Raw genomic sequence first — 16878 nt, 5'->3', positions numbered from 1 at the left:
ATTGACGGGCTGAGCATGCCCCATTCACATTGACGGGCTGAGCCCCATTCACATTGACGGGCTGAGCACCCATTCACATTGACGGGCTGAGCATGCCCCCCATTCACATTGACGGGCTGAGCATTGACCCATTCACATTGACGGGCTGAGCCCCCATTCACATTGACCTGAGCCCCACATTCACATTGACGGGCTGAGCCCCCATTCACATTGACGGGCTGAGCATGCCCCCATTCACATTGACGGGCTGAGCATTCCCATTCACATTGACGGGCTGAGCATTCCCATTCACATTGACGGGCTGAGCATGCCCACATTCACATTGACGGGCTGAGCATGCCCAATCAAAATGACGGGCTGTGCCCACATTCACATTGACGGGCTGAGCATGCCCACATTCACATTGACGGGCTGAGCCCCCATTCACATTGACGGGCTGAGCCCCAATTCACATTGACGGGCTGAGCATGCCCCATTCACATTGACGGGCTGAGCATGCCCCCATTCACATTGACGGGCTGAGCCCCCATTCACATTGACGGGCTGAGCCCCCATTCACATTGACGGGCTGAGCATGCCCCCATTCACATTGACGGGCTGAGCATGCCCCCATTCACATTGACGGGCTGAGCATGCCCCCATTCACATTGACGGGCTGAGCATGCCCCCATTCACATTGACGGGCTGAGCCCCCATTCACATTGACGGGCTGAGCCCACATTCACATTGACGGGCTGAGCCCCCATTCACATTGACGGGCTGAGCCCACATTCACATTGACGGGCTGAGCATGCCCACATTCACATTGACGGGCTGAGCCCCCATTCACATTGACGGGCTGAGCATGCCCCCATTCACATTGACGGGCTGAGCACCCATTCACATTGACGGGCTGAGCATGCCCACATTCACATTGACGGGCTGAGCCCCATTCACATTGACGGGCTGAGCATGCCCACATTCACATTGACGGGCTGAGCATGCCCCCATTCACATTGACGGGCTGAGCCCCCATTCACATTGACGGGCTGAGCCCCCATTCACATTGACGGGCTGAGCATGCCCCCATTCACATTGACGGGCTGAGCATGCCCCCATTCACATTGACGGGCTGAGCCCCCATTCACATTGACGGGCTGAGCCCACATTCACATTGACGGGCTGAGCATGCCCACATTCACATTGACGGGCTGAGCCCCCATTCACATTGACGACGGCTGAACATGCCCCCATTCACATTGACGGGCTGAGCATGCCCCCATTCACATTGACGGGCTGAGCATGCCCACATTCACATTGACGGGCTGAGCCCCCATTCACATTGACGGGCGATTCAAGTTTCTTGGTGTCCACATCAGTAAGAAACTATCCTGATCCAAACACACTAAGACAGTTGTGAAGAGGTGCACAACAATCCCTATTCCCCCTCAGGAGACTGCAAAGAATTGGCATGGGTCTTCAGATCCTCAAAAAGTTGTACTGCTGCACCATTGAGAGTTGATTGAATCTTGGTTGAAAGATTCCAGAATTTCTGCTTATTCCCTCCAATTTTCAAAGAAGTTCCCAAATGAGATTTCTGGAAAAGTCACCAGACGTTGACATCCTACCTGTAAGTCACATTGTGCTGGCTTGCAAAGTGATGTGTAACTCCTAATGGAATCCCGCAGGTGCTCGGATATTTTTATTTTGCATTTATTTAACGAGGCAAGTCAGTTAAGAACAAATTCTTATTTTCAATGATGGAATAGGTACAGTGGGTTAACTGCCTTGTTCAGGGGCAGAACAACCGATTTTTACCTTGTCAGCTCGGGGATTCAATTTTGCAACCTTCCGGTTACTAGTCCAATGCTCTAACCACTAGGCTACCGGCCACTCCAACAACTGTTATTTTTATTCACACAACCTGCATTCAGAATGACTGCCAGGGTTTAGTATGTTGCATTACCACCCCCAACTGGACTATAATAAAAATCCATTATACTTTGTGGGAAATATGATAATGAGAATGATTATGGTAAAATTTGCCTATTTAGCCTTACTTCTTGAAAACTTGTCTGAAAGAATATGTCAGGAATAGAATGTTGCTATGTCTTCTCCACATTTGCCTCAAGTGGTCAGCTCATTCAGATAAAGAGTAAATTGACCTTGTTTCTTGTTTAATATTCCTCCTGCTGACTGGCTGAGGCTCACTCCAGGCTGCCAGTTGTCACTTCACTTCACTTTTCATTGCAGGAATTGACTCCAAATGTGTTGAAACTTTTACACAAATGATGTTGTATCAAAACAGTGATTGTGTTTAAAGTAATGCAGCATGTGTCGGATCTAACCAGACACACAGATGTGTTAAAAAATAACATTATCATCTCAGAGTGTAAGGTCTTCTCTCTCTCTCTCACTCTATCTCTGTTTCTCTCTCTTCTCTCTCTCTCCAGCTCTCTCTCTTGCTCTCTGTCTCTCTATCTCTCTGTCTCTCACAGCTTAATTTCATCATTAATGGGTTTAGAATTAATTACCCCTCATTAAGCCCCTGTTTTACTGGGAGCTTACAATGTATTTAATCACTGTTTGGTTCCTGTGTGGTGTTCTGAGTGAGGGGGAGGGGTGTTGGGAGGGGGAAGGAAGGAGGCAGGGGAGGTGAGGGGGGATAAACGGGCTGATTTGTTTACCTCTAGTCAGATGCTCTGTTAGAATCACAGGGGTGCAAGCTGTGTGTCTGGAGGGAGTGTGAGTTTATTTGTACACGGTTTAATGACCAGCCATTGTGTGGTCTGGTCTGTTAGCAGTAGTCTTAGCTCTAGGGAGGCTCTCTGCTTGTATTTACTGCTTTGACTGACTCTCTCTCTCTCTCTCTCTCTCTCTCTCTCTCTCTCAAATCTGATACACTGTAAAAGGGATACTGTGAAATTGAAATAGACAGTAGCTTACAGGCAACTCGGTGGCTACAAACATGTTCTATTTCATATTACAGTACACATTCTGTAATATAACTACAGTATCAAAGCAGGTACTGTGTAATCAACAGGCACTATGTGATCAGAAGGAATGAGTGGATGAATGAATGAAATTCATTTAGGGGAAGGTTTTGTATTTCACAGTATTTTACTGTAATTACAAGGGATCGGTGCAAGCATGTTGGCTGCTAGATAAAGTGTTTACACATTGCATTTCTAGAGACTTAACAGAGGTTTCCTAACTGGCAGCGAATACATGGAAAACCCCACTAAAAAGAGATGGCAAAATACTCAACCATTGAAGGTCAACTCATTAGTTTTTTCCAAAAATGATTTTATAATAAAAATGTTTAATCAATTTAGTTACAATTCTAAATAATAAACAATCAAACCAAAGTGAATCAATCCAACTTAAGCTAATGACATAAAGAGAAATACAAACAAATTCATTCAATTAAAAAAAACAGGTAACATCAGTCCATCATTTAGTTAGATATGGTTGGTCTGGTGGAGTGGTTGACAGTGTGTTTGTATCTTTGTGTTGGGGAGGGGAAGATGTTTCAGACTTGGTGCCACTCCAATCTGTCCTCTATTTGAAATGATGGTGCAGTATAATCACATACAAGTTAAATTGATACAGCATTTTCACTCACGGGTCCAACAGATATAGCCTCTTACAAGGCAAACTTCAAAATATGTTAATGAGCCAGAAACAACACAACTATGCACCCACTAGAGGTCAAAGGGTTTTTGGCGATCCAATGATACAGCTGTATTTTGAATGGTACTGTAATTCCACCCCACAGAATACAGTACCATTCAAAATACAGCTGTTAAGGTTTTCTTCCGGTGAAAGAGAGGAGGACCAAAATGCAGCGTGGTTATCTCGATACATCTTTAATAAAGATAATGACGAACAATACAAAAACAATAAACGTAACGTGAAAATCCAAAACAGCCCTATCTGGTGCAAACAAAACACAGAGACAGGAACAATCACCCACGAAACACTCAAAGAATATGGCTGCCTAAATATGGTTCCCAATCAGAGACAACGATAAACACCTGCCTCTGATTGAGAACCACTCCAGGCAACCATAGACTTTTCTAGACAACTATACTACACCACAATCCTATAACCTACAAAAAAAAAAACAAGACAAAACACACCACATAAATAACCCATGTCACACCCTGGCCTGACCAAAATAATAAAGAAAACACAAAATACTAAGACCAGGGCGTGACAGAACACCCCCCCCCCCCAGGTGCGGACTCCCGGCCGCACATCTAAACCCATAGGGGAGGGTACGGGTGGCCGTCTGTCCACGGTGGCGGCTCCGGCGTGGGACGTGGACCCCACTCCAACATAGTCTTAGTCCGCTTACATCGCATCCTTAGATTGGCGACCCTCGCCGTTGACCTTGGCCTAGTAACCCCAACAAAGGGCCCCACTGGACTGAGGGGCAGCTCCGGACTGAGGGACAGCTCGGGACTGAGGGATAGCTCGGGACTGAGAGGAAGCTCGGGACTGAGAGGAAGCTCAGGCAGGTTGATGGCTCTGGCAGATCCTGGCTGAATGGCGGTTCCGGCAGATCCTGGCTGACTGGGAGCTCTGGCAGATCCCGGCTGACTGGCGGATCCTGGCTGAGTGGCGGATCCTGGCTGAATGACGGATCCCGGCTGACCGGCGGATCTGGAAGATCCTGGCAGACCGGCGGATACTGGCAGACTGGCGGCTCTGGCTGCTCCATGCAGACTGGCGGCTCTGGCTGCTCCATGCAGACTGGCGGCTCTGGCTGCTCCATGCAGACTGGCGGCTCTGGCTGCTCCATGCAGACTGGCGGCTCTGGCGGCTCCTTGCAGACTGGCGGCTCTGGCGGCTCCTTGCAGACTGGCGGCTCTGGCGGCTCCTTGCAGACTGGCGGCTCTGGCGGCTCCTTGCAGACTGGCGGCTCTGGCGGCTCCTTGCAGACTGGCGGCTCTGGCGGCTCCTTGCAGACTGGCGGCTCTGGCGGCTCCTTGCAGACTGGCGGCTCTGGCGGCTCCTTGCAGACTGGCGGCTCCTTGCAGACGCAGACTGGCAGCTCAGCGCTGGACAGGCAGGACACTCCGGCAGCGCTGGAGAGGAGGCAGGCTCTGGCAGCGCTGGAGAGGAGGAAGGCTCTGGCAGCGCTGGACAGGCGAGGCGCACTGTAGGCCTGATGCGTGGTGCTGGCACTGGTGGTACTGGGCCGAGGACACGCAGAGGAAGCCTGGTGCGGGGAGCTGCCACCGGAGGGCTGGTGCGTGGAGGTGGTACTGGATAGACCGGACCGTGCAGGCGCACTGGAGCTCTTGAGCACCGAGCCTGCCCAACCTTACCTGGTTGAATGCTCCCGGTCACCCTGCCAGTGCGGCACGGTCTCTCTAGCCCCCCGGTAAGCACAGGAAGTTGGCGCAGGTCTCCTACCTGGCTTCGCCATACTCCCTGTGTGCCTCCCATTTTGGAAGACCAAAATGCAGCGTGGTTATCTCGATACATCTTTAATAAAGATAATGACGAACAATACAAAAACAATAAATGTAACATGAAAATCCGAAACAGCCCTATCTGGTGCAAACCAAACACAGAGACATGAACAATCACCCACGAAACACTCAAAGAATATTGCTGCCTAAATATGGTTCCCAATCAGAGACAACGATAAACACCTGTCTCTGATTGAGAACCACTCCAGGCAACCATAGACTTTTCTAGACAACTATACTACACCACAATCCCATAACCTACAAAAAAACCTAGACAAAACACAACACATAAATAACCCATGTCACACCCTGGCCTGACCAAAATAATAAAGAAAACACAAAATACTAAGACCAGGGCGTGACAACAGCAATTATTTGCCCTGTCCATAACAGTTTCCCACAAAAATGATGCTGCAGTAAACAGCACTTTAGTGTTGAAAATACCTAAATTACCATATTATTTACAGTTTTTCGATCACAGTATATGCTTGGTAAGAATGACATGGTCAATGTTGCCAAAGTGAAGTGATACCCATAACAATTATAAAAATAACAGCAACAACAACAATAAGAATAGTAGCTATAATACTATAAAAGTCCCTCTCTATGTGCCTCTCCCTCCCTCCCTGTTCCTGTCCCTCTCCCCTCCTCCTTTCTCCTGCCCCCTGTAGGCTATGCCTGGAGGCACGGGACCCCTACTGTGGCTGGGACAGAAAACAGAGAAGCTGCACCACTCTAGAGGACAGCTCCAACATGAGCCAGTGGAGTCAGAACATCACTGTGTGTCCGGTAAGATCCAACAATGACCCACAGTTTCCCTCTCCCACCTAGCTCCTCATTGCATCTGTTGTCACTGGTGCACAATCCCCCATAACCCCATGGGACTGCCTGCCACATGGCAACACGGGCTGGCTGACACCCTGGAATACCTCATGTCTGTCTGGTCTCTCCTGGGGACTGGCCCTACAGTAGTCTGACACTTTAACAATTTTGTGCTATGTCAACTCTCCTCAGGGACCCTGGTCCTGGTGTGACATTGTTACAGTTTGTCCAGGCCGCTCTCGCAAAATCATTTTTGAGCCTCAAGGGTCTTGTCATAAAGTACCACATGATTAATGATGGCATCCTGTCCGTTCCAGTCCCTGACGCTCCAGTCTCTCTCTGCCCTGTCTGACTTTTTAGCTGAGGAACCAGACCACCAATGGCGTCTTTGGACCCTGGACGACGTGGCAACCATGCAGCAATGACGATGGCGACGGCACCAGCTCCTGTCTGTGTCGCTCCAGGGCGTGTGACAATCCCTCTGCTCGTTGTGGTGGGAGGAACTGTGAGGGGTCCACCATCGAAGTCTCCAATTGCTCCAGGTATGTAGAACCACCAACCAACCACACCAATCTTACTCACTGTGTGTCCCAAATGGCACCCAAATCCCTATATAGTGCACTTCTTAGTCTCTCTGTCCATACTAGCATACTACATAGTATGAAGCAATGTATAGGGCATGCATTCTAAGCAGTATGCTTATAATGCTAGTGTGGATATTGGACATCTGCTCTGGGCAAAAGCAGTGCACAATGGATAATAGGGTCCCATTTCAGATGCATCCTCAGAAATGCAGCATTGTACCCAGGCTGTGACAGAATTAACATTCTGACAGGATAAGAGGTATGTCTACAAAACAGGGTTTTGATTAAATAATGTAGGTGACATCCAAGTTTCCCCTCAGAGGTCTTGTCCCGTCTGTGTCTAAGGAAATTGGTCAATCACCATTACTGTGAGAGAACAGCTCTCAGATACAAAGTGCCGGCTCCTTCATGTGCTGGTATGTGTGTGTGTGTGTGTGTGTGTGTGTGTGTGTGTGTGTGTGTGTGTGTGTGTGTGTGTGTGTGTGTGTGTGTGTGTGTGTGTGTGTGTGTGTGTGTGTGTGTGTGTGTGTAACCATTACAACTCAGACACAAAGTGGCGGAGCTCCTTTCATAGCTATGCCAGATTAAACCCAGGTCCAATTATCATTAGTGTGAGAGAACTGCTCATATACAAATTGCCGGAGTTGTGTTTGTGTGTGTGTGTGGGGCGGACCTCCTTTCATAGGTATGCCAGTTTAAACCAAGGGTGGGGAAATTGAATTGGGTTTATCCAGAAGTCGCATGCATACACCAGATAGGTGCAGTGAAACGTGTTGTTTTACAGGGTCAGCCATAGTGGTGTGGCATTCCTGCAGCAAAGGAATGTATTTCTGGTGTATTTCTTAGCTCCTGAGCAAGTGGTTCTCTTCCCTCTCATAATAACAAATGATGGCCATGATCATAAGTATGTTGATTGCTTGAAGGAAGCTGAAATGGTATATTGGCATGTTTGTGATTCTTTAAACCTTTTTTAATAACATCACATTTCTGTTGCTACAGAAACGGAGGATGGACACCATGGTCGTCATGGGGACAGTGCAGCACCACCTGTGGAACAGGGTTTGAGATGCGCCAGCGCTCCTGCAACAACCCCTCGCCCCGACATGGGGGACGTGTGTGTGTGGGCCCGGTCAGGGACGAGAGGTGAGAGGAGATGGAAGGTCTATTTGGGTCTATTTGAGAGAGAGCAATGTGAAGAAACTTTGATTTTGTCATACTTTTATCAAATGTATTTTTTTTGGCAAATAATTCAACAGTGTTTGTTTGACTCAAAAGAGCAAAACTCTCAAACATTTATGGTTGGCATTTATGAAGGAATGACCTTTATGATTCATTTATGAGACATGATGTGCACTTTTCAGTAACAGTATCTGTCCTCAGTATCTTTTGGGGGATGACAGTCTTAGGTAAATGTCAGCCCTCTTACACACGCCAGTGCCTCTCATGTGAGGCAGAATACAAATTTCAATTTCTCACAAAATGGACAATAAAGTTTCTCTCCTCTCCACTTCTTCTAGGTTCTGTAACGAGGGTGTGTCGTGTCCCCAGCCTATCTTCTGGTCCCTATGGGGTGCCTGGGCTAAGTGCAGTGCAGAGTGTGGAGGAGGGGTCCACTCCAGGGTCAGAAGCTGTGAGAACGGGAACAGCTGCCCAGGCTGCGCATTGGTATGAGACACACACACTTGCACAGACACACAGGCATCAACAAATCCATGCCATACTTACCTTCCCTTTCATACAAGACTCCTTTCTCTCCGTGGGATGTGTGAAGTTACGGTTCAGCTCAGTCTTGACTGGTTTCAGATGACTGAAATTCACTTTGAGCTGAAATGCTTTCCCTCCTCTCCCCCTCCTCTCAGTCAAGTTGGGCTTCCCACAGTGGACTCTAAAACATGCTCTAAACTGAGGATTTAGTTACTTTCATTATGAGTCCAATTAAAGTGTTATGAAGCAGCCAAATAACTCTCAGTATAAAATGGAGAAGAAAAAATATTTTAAAATAATTACCTCTCTGTCTCTCCCTCTCCCTTGCCCCCGCCTCCTCTACCTCTCCCCCTTTCCAGGAATACAAGGCGTGTAACCTTGAGGCGTGTCCAGAGGTGAAGAGGAACACCCCTTGGACCCCGTGGATGCCTGTCAACGTGACACTGGGCGGAGCACGCCAAGAGCAGAGGATGCGCTACATGTGCCGCGCCCAGCTGGCAGACCCCCACGAGCTGCAGATTGGACGACGCAAAGTAGAGACCCGCTTCTGCCCCAACAACGGCATGGCCACCTGCGAGACTGACAGTGAGTGCTTGTCAATCATAGCGGCTTTGGGTGTTGCTAGCTAACTCATTGGTGTGGCTTTACATCAAGTGAAGCATGGATGAAAAGGATGCACCTGTCCAACACCAATCATTATTCTCTGGCTATTCTCTAAGCATTGTGGGGGTAAAACTGCCCTGTCACAGTCACCACACTGTATCTCCCCCTGGGTGATCAGACAGATCACTAGAAATATATGGCGATTTCAGATGTTTGAAAAGGTCTTGAGAACATCAATATATGCCTTAGACCAATGCGCTACGGCAATTCACAATTCTCTAGCGAGCCGTGAGAATACTAATAATACTGATGATACTTGAAGGTAATAGTGCGTCGTTTTGTATTATTTGGTTTTGAGCCTTCCCCAAACCTTAGCCCTAAACTTAACCACACGGACTTAATGCCAGCTCAAAGAGAACTACATGCATTTTTTTTAAAGGAACATGTAGCCTATATATCAATGCATACTGATATCAAAAACTGGCTAGGTCAAATAGGGGAGAGGCGTTGTACCGTGAGGTGTAGCTTTATCTGTTTTTTAAAAACCTAGTTTGTTGTTTATTTGAGCAAAATGAGATGGAAGGAAGTTCCATGCAATAAGGGCTCTATATAATACTGTACGCTTTCTTGAATTTGTTCTGGATTTGGGGACTGTGAAAAGACCCCTGGTGGCATGTCTGGTGGGGTAAGTGTGTGTGTCAGAGCTATGTGGAAGTTGAATGCAAACAATTTGGGATTTTAAACACAATGTTTCTTATAAAAAGAAGAAGTGTTGCAGTCAGACTATCCTCAACTCTTAGCCAAGAGAGACTAGCATGCATAGTATTTATATCAGCCCTCTGATTACAATGACGAGCAAGACTTGCCACTCTGTTCTAGACTAGCTGCAGCTTAACTAGGTATTTCCTTGCAGCACTGGACCACACGACTGGACAAGAATCAAGATAAGACAAAACTAGAGCCTGCAGAACTTGCTTTTTGGAGTGTGGTGTCAAAGAAACAGAGCATCTCTTTATTTCAGCTAGACCTCTCCCCATCTTTAAAACCATTGAATCTATATGTTTTGACCATGACAGTTTACAATCTAAGGCAATGCCAAGTAATTTAGTCTCCTCAACTTTTTTAACAGCCACACCATTCATTACCAGATTCAGCTGAGGTCTAGAACTTAAGGTTTGATTAATACCAAATACAATGCTCTTAGTTTTACAGATGTTCAGGACCAGTTTATTACTGGCCACCCATTCCAAACAAACTGCATCTCTTTGTTAACTTCTTGCGTCGAGCAATCCTGGATCCGGGATCCTATTTATAGCCTCAAGCTCATTAGCATAACGCAACGTTAACTATCCATGAAAATCGCAAATGAAATGAAATAAATATATTTGCTCTCAAGCTTAGCCTTTTCTTAACAACACTGTCATCTCAGATTTTCAAAATAAGCTTTTCAACCATAGCTAAACAAGCATTTGTGTAAGAGTATTGATAGCTAGCATAGCTATAAGCCTAGAATTCAGCCAGCAACATTTTCACAAAAACAAGAAAAGCATTCAAATAAAATCATTTACCTTTGAAGAACTTCAGATGTTTTCAATGAGGAGACTTTCAGTTAGATAGCAAATGTTCAGTTTTTCAAAAAATATTATTTGTGTAGGACATATCGCTCCGTTTTGTTCACGTTTGGCTATGAAAAAAACCTGTATCCAGTTATAGCCTCGAGCTCATTAGCATAACGTAACGTTAACTATTTATGAAAATCGCAAATGAAATGAAATAAATATGCTATCTCTCAAGCTTAGCCTTTTCTTAACAACACTGTCATCTCAGATATTCAAAATATGCTTTTTAACCATAGCAAAACAAGCATTTGTGTAAGAGTATTGATAGCTAGCGTAGCATTTAGCGTAGCATTTAGCGGGCAACATTTTCACAAAAACCAGAAAAGCATTCAAATAAAATCATTTACCATTGAAGAACTTCGGATGTTTTCAATGAGGAGACTCTCAGTTACATAGCAAATGTTCAGTTTTTCCTGAAAGCTTCTTTGTGTAGGAGAAATCGCTCCGTATTGTACATCACGTTTGGGTACCAAAAAAACCCGAAAATTCAGTCATCAAAATGGCGAACTTTTTTCCAAATTAACTCCATAATATCGACTGAAACACGGCAAACGCTGTTTAGAATCAATCCTCAAGGTGTTTTTCACATATCTCTTCATTGATATATCGTTCGTGGAAGTCTACTTTCTCTTCTGAATCCCATGGAAAAATACTTGCAGCTGAAGATGACGCACCAATTTCGACGGAGGACACCGGGCGGACACCTGGCAAATGTAGTCTCTTATGGTCAATCTTCCAATGATATGCCTACAAATACGTCACAATGCTGCAGACACCTTGGGGAAACGGCAGAAATTGTGGGCTCATTCCTGTCGCATTCACAGCCATATAAGGAGACATTGGAAAACAGAGCTTCAAAAATGTTGCTCATTTCCTGTTTGAAGTTTCATCTTAGTTTCGCCTGTAGCATCAGTTCTGGGGCACTCACAGATAATATCTTTGCAGTTTTGGAAACGTCAGAGTGATTTCTTTCCAAAGCTGTCAATTATATGCATAGTCGAGCATCTTTTTGTGACAAAATATTGCGCTTAAAACGGGCACGTTTTTTATCCAATAATGAAATAGCGCCCCTATAGATTCAAGAGGTTAAGGGTTTCAGTGACTTCATTAGCTGTGGTTGCTGATGCGTATATGGTTGAATCATCAGTATACATGGACACACATGCTTTGTTTAATGCCAGTGGCAGGTCATTGGTAAAACTGGAAAAGAGTAGAGGGCCTGGAGAGCTGCCCTGCGGTACACCACACTTGACATTTTTGACATTAGAGAAGCTTCCATTAAAGAAAACACTTTGAGTTCTATTAGATAGATAACTCTGAATCCATGATATGGCAGAGGTTGAAAAGCCTTAGCACATACGTTTTTTTCAACAATAGGTTATGGTCAATAGTTTGCCCATTTTGCCAATGAAATAATCATCAAAATAATTGTCAACATCAAATGGTTTTGTGATGAATTAGCCATCTGATTCGATGAAAGATGGAGTTGAATTTGTCTTTCTGCCCATAATTTTATTTAAAATACTCCAAAGTTTTTTTCCATCATTCTTTCTGTCATTGATCTTGGCTTCATAATAAAGTTTCTTCATCTTTTTGATGAAATTAGTCACATAATTTCTGAATTTGCATTAAGTAAACCAGTCAGATGTGCAGCCAGACTTATTAGCCACTCCTTTTGCCCCATCTCTTTCAACCATATAGTTTTTCAATTCCTCATCAATCCATGGAGGCTTATCAGTTCTACCAGTCAGTTTCTTTAACAGGTGCATATTTATCAATAATTGGAAGAAGCATTCATCAAGTGCAGCGTCTGGACGCTCCTCCTTAATCACATCAGACCAACAAATATTTTTAACATCATCCACATGAGATTCACAGCAAAATCTTTGTATGATCTTTTATATACTATTTTAGGCCCAGCTGTTGGAACTTTGGCTTTCCTGGATATAGCCACTATATTGTGATCATTGCATCCAATGGGTACAGATATAGCAATGGGTACAGATATAGAACAAAGGTCTACAGCATTAGTAAAAATGTGATCGATACATGTGGATGATTTTGTTCCTGTAGTGTTTGTAAATAGCCTGGCAGGTTGATTAATAACCTGAACCAGATTACATGCACTGGTTACAGTAAGAAGCTTCTTCTTGAGTGGACAGCTTGATGAAAAGCAGTCAATATTCAGGTCCCCAAGAAAGTAGACCTCTCTGTTTACATCACATACACTATCAAGCATTTCACACATATTATTTAGATACTGACTGTTAGCACTTGGTGGCCTACAGCAACACCCCAAAAGAAAAGGCTTTAGATGTGCCAAGTGAACCTGTAACCACAACACTTCAAAAACACTTGACATAAGATCTTCTCTAAGCATTACAGGGATATGGCTCTGAGTATATACAGCAACACCTCCCCCATAAGCATTTCTGTCTCTTCTATAAATGTTACATCCTTGTATTGCTACTGATGTATCATCAAATGAATTATCTAAGTTATTGATTTCATGAACCTTATTTCTAAGGCTACACATATTAATATTGGCTGTGTTCAGCCCTTTCCTGGGTGGCTTATCAGAGATAGACATCATACTGAAAAGAGCAGACAAAGCAAGAGAAAAAAAATACATTCAGCAGTCCATTAACCAATGTGTGTGTGTGTGTGTGTGTGTGTGTGTGTGTGTGTGTGTGTGTGTGTGTGTGTGTGTGTGTGTGTGTGTGTGCGTGCTGCGGGGTTGAGGCTACGAACTCATAGGCTCTCATCCCTTCCAGGCTTCTGGGAGGGAGGGTGGACAATGAGTCTGTCATAGCGGATGTAAGCAATGTCCCCACGCTCTCTGGCAGCTTTCATGGCTGGGATCAGTTCTTTCCTCTTCTGGCACACAGCTTCAGGATAGTTCTCATTGAGGAAGATATACGTTCCCCTCATGTTCTTGGCTCTTTTCAGAACAGCTACCTTGACCTAGAACCTCAGGATCTTGACCACTATCGTTCTGGGTCTATCACCTGGGCTGGTGGTGGGTTTTCCAGTCCTGTGGGTGCATTCCACCTCAATCTTCCTATGTTCCATCTTCAATTTCTTAGAAATAATTTCCCTCACTCTGTCCTCAGGTGGCGGCAGGGTAGCCTAATGGTAAGAGCGTTGGACTAGTAACCAGAAGGTTGCAAGTTCAAATCCCTGAGCTGACAAGGTACAAATCTGTCATTCTGCCACCAAACAGGCAGTTAACCCACTGTTCCTAGGCTGTCATTGAAAATAAGAATTTGTTCTTAACCTACTTTCTAAGTAAAGGTAAAAAATATTTTTAAAAAGGTCTCGTGGAGATTCTGCAATTCTGTCCACAACTATGTTGTTCTGCCTTGATTGTCCCTCAAAACTGATTTATCTGTCATTGTTATCATGGATTCACACACAGAACTGATGTCCTCTCTCAATGACTTACAGATTGCTGTCGTCTTGCTGTTCTCCTGTTTTAACTCAACGAGCTGACCCTGGGAGAACTGCAAACTGTTCTGCAGGTCCTGTACCTTTCTGGTCAGGTCATACATTCTTTTATTAGTAGAATTCACGAGTATTTGGACAAAACATTTGAAGCAATTTTCTTGTTGCTGTAACAACTGCTTGTAGGTCTCTTTTTGTTAGATTAAAAAAATCCTTCACGTGTGATGGAGAGAAACCACTATCCTCAACGGTACTCCCGCTGGCTTTGGTCTTTGTCATGGTAGCTAGCAACTTAGGTTACGTTGTTACTCCTCGCAGTTCCAGACAGGGCAGGTCACAGGGAAGATTGAAAACAACAAACAGCAGGGATCTAGACCGCCACAAACCCTTGACAATCCACGGTCCCAGCCACAATGGCTAACCACTTTGCAGGCTGCGTTCAAGAAAACCTCACTAGCTTGATAATCAGCTAGCTAGCAGCTAGGCTAGCTGCAATGCCAAATAGCTCCGCAGACCAGTCCTTGGTCGGCAGGATCACTGAAAAGAGACCAGCAGTCCCAGCAACTGACGCCAACTGCTTCTTAGTCCAAACTAAGAAGCTAGGTAGCTACCAATAACTTTCCAATACACTTATAAACAACAAACTTTCCAAACAAACAAAACCTAGCTCTTCCTCGTTCCACGTTCAACAGGAGGTGACGTGTATTGGGGAACAGGAGAAGAGGGGGACAAGAGAATAGGGGGACAAGAGGACAGGAGGACCATAGGACAGGAGGACAGCAATTGGTCCCCTGGCCTGGTCTCAGTAATCTGTCCACTGTATGTGTTAGCTATTCCATAGACATGTTATAACATACACTGCTACCGTAGTACTCTATGACCAGTGTAATGTAGAAGTAGATGTGATCAAGTGTATTGAGTAGACCAGTAACCTGTGTATTAACCCTTTCCTATAGCTCTGGTGGAGGACCTCCTGAGGACCCCTGTGGTACGAGTGGCGGGCTCCGGCTGGTCGTCATGGGAGACGTGGTCCGCCTGCTCCCAGGACTGTGCCAAAGGGTACCGTACCCGCAAGCGCATCTGTGCCACGCCAGAGGGCAAGGTTGCCCCCCCAGCCTGCAGGGGTTCGCCCGTAGAGTACCAAGACTGCAACTCTCAGGCCTGCCCAGGTAAAGGGGAAAGAACACAAGCACACACACACACACAAGCACACATCCACAAACACACTGTTATGCACTGTTGCCTATTGGGACATTCTTCAGTCTGGCAGGTACAGTGGGGCAAAAAAGTATTTTGTCAGCCACCAATTGTGCAAGTTCTCCCACTTAAAAAGATGAGAGGCCTGTAATTTTCATCATAGGTACACTTCAACTATGACAGACAAAATGAGAAAAAAAATCCAGAAAATCACATTGTAGGATTTTTTATTAATTCATTTGCAAATTATGGTGGAAAATAAGTATTTGGTCACCTACAAACAAGCAAGATTTCTGGCTCTCACATACCTGTAACTTCTTCTTTAAGAGGCTCCTCTGTCCTCCACTCGTTACCTCTATGATGAAAATTAGAGGCCTCTCTCATCTTTTTAAGTGGGAGAAATTGCACAATTGGTGGCTGACTAAATACTTTTTTGCCCCACTGTATACACACACGCACACATACACGCATGCACACACTGCTCCCATAACTACAAACTATTATCTACAGTTGTGGTTGGCATAATACACAATTTAACACACAGCACCAGGGGAGAGACATGTATGCTAATGCTAATGCCAGTCCTCTAAAGTAATGCTGAGGGAATCATTAATTAGCTAATGGCTAGCATGGCAGCGGAGCAGAACCCGAGTCCTTGGTTTCAGTACCTGAGTCAGTCCAGTGTTTGAACTAAAGCACCTCATCATTAACATAATCATGCAGTTGGCCTGCTTTAACTGGAGGTAACTGCACCTCGTCTCAGCTCAACCCAGCTCTGATCTTAACACTCATGTAAATGGAATGTGGACAGACTGACTGACTGTATGAATGTTTTATGTTTGGTGAATCACTGATGAACACATCCCTTGAGTGTATATTTAATGACTGGTCACTGGCCATTGCTACCTACATAAGTTTACTGGCTGTGTATGCCAGCCTATTATCCTCTGTCTCTGAATCTCTGTGACTCTGAAAGTTGTATATTATGTGACTTTTGGAGGGGGGGGGGGTACCTGATTGACAGAAAGAGAGAGAGGGAGATTGAGAGAAAGAAGGAAAATGACACAGAGAGAGATATTGGTACTGATTGAGAGAAAGAGGGACAAAGAGAGGGGGAAGGGAGACAGTTAAAGAAAATGGATTTGAGAAGAGTGAGATGGAGGTGGAGAGAGTTAGAGAGAAATGTCTGTAACGAGAACTGGTCCGGTTTGATCTAGCGTTATCATACATCCTCAAGGCTTCTGTTTACTCTCTCTATTTTATTCTTTCTCCATGATGTCCCTCGCAGTCCCGTCACAATGCACTCCCAGTTGCCAGACAGTCAGAGCAGTTTGAGGCAACCAAAGCAGGCATGCCACATTTCACTGCCCCTACTGTCTAATCCACTGGAGTAAATTGAGTTTTCTAGAGCAGAGAGACGAGGGGTCCAGGTCAACCCCAACT

The 16878-nt window shown here is 45.2% G+C and overlaps 1 protein-coding gene across 13 annotated transcripts in view; it reads left to right on the top strand.

Annotated features, from left to right (window-relative positions):
* LOC135547586 (semaphorin-5B-like) overlaps nucleotides 1-16878 on the top strand; it is a 294439-nt gene that overhangs the window by 255450 nt on the left and 22111 nt on the right. For all 13 annotated transcript variants that reach the window (XM_064976720.1, XM_064976725.1, XM_064976724.1 and 10 more), the window contains 6 exons: nucleotides 6134-6251; nucleotides 6645-6826; nucleotides 7868-8011; nucleotides 8386-8533; nucleotides 8932-9157; nucleotides 15195-15407. In XM_064976720.1, coding sequence (XP_064832792.1) covers nucleotides 6134-6251; nucleotides 6645-6826; nucleotides 7868-8011; nucleotides 8386-8533; nucleotides 8932-9157; nucleotides 15195-15407 — 1031 coding nt within the window. The remainder of the gene's footprint in view (nucleotides 1-6133; nucleotides 6252-6644; nucleotides 6827-7867; nucleotides 8012-8385; nucleotides 8534-8931; nucleotides 9158-15194; nucleotides 15408-16878) is intronic.

Source organism: Oncorhynchus masou, chromosome 10 (assembly GCF_036934945.1).
Source record: "Oncorhynchus masou masou isolate Uvic2021 chromosome 10, UVic_Omas_1.1, whole genome shotgun sequence".
Lineage (NCBI taxonomy): Eukaryota > Metazoa > Chordata > Actinopteri > Salmoniformes > Salmonidae > Oncorhynchus > Oncorhynchus masou.
This window is presented reverse-complemented; position numbering and strand designations above follow the sequence as displayed.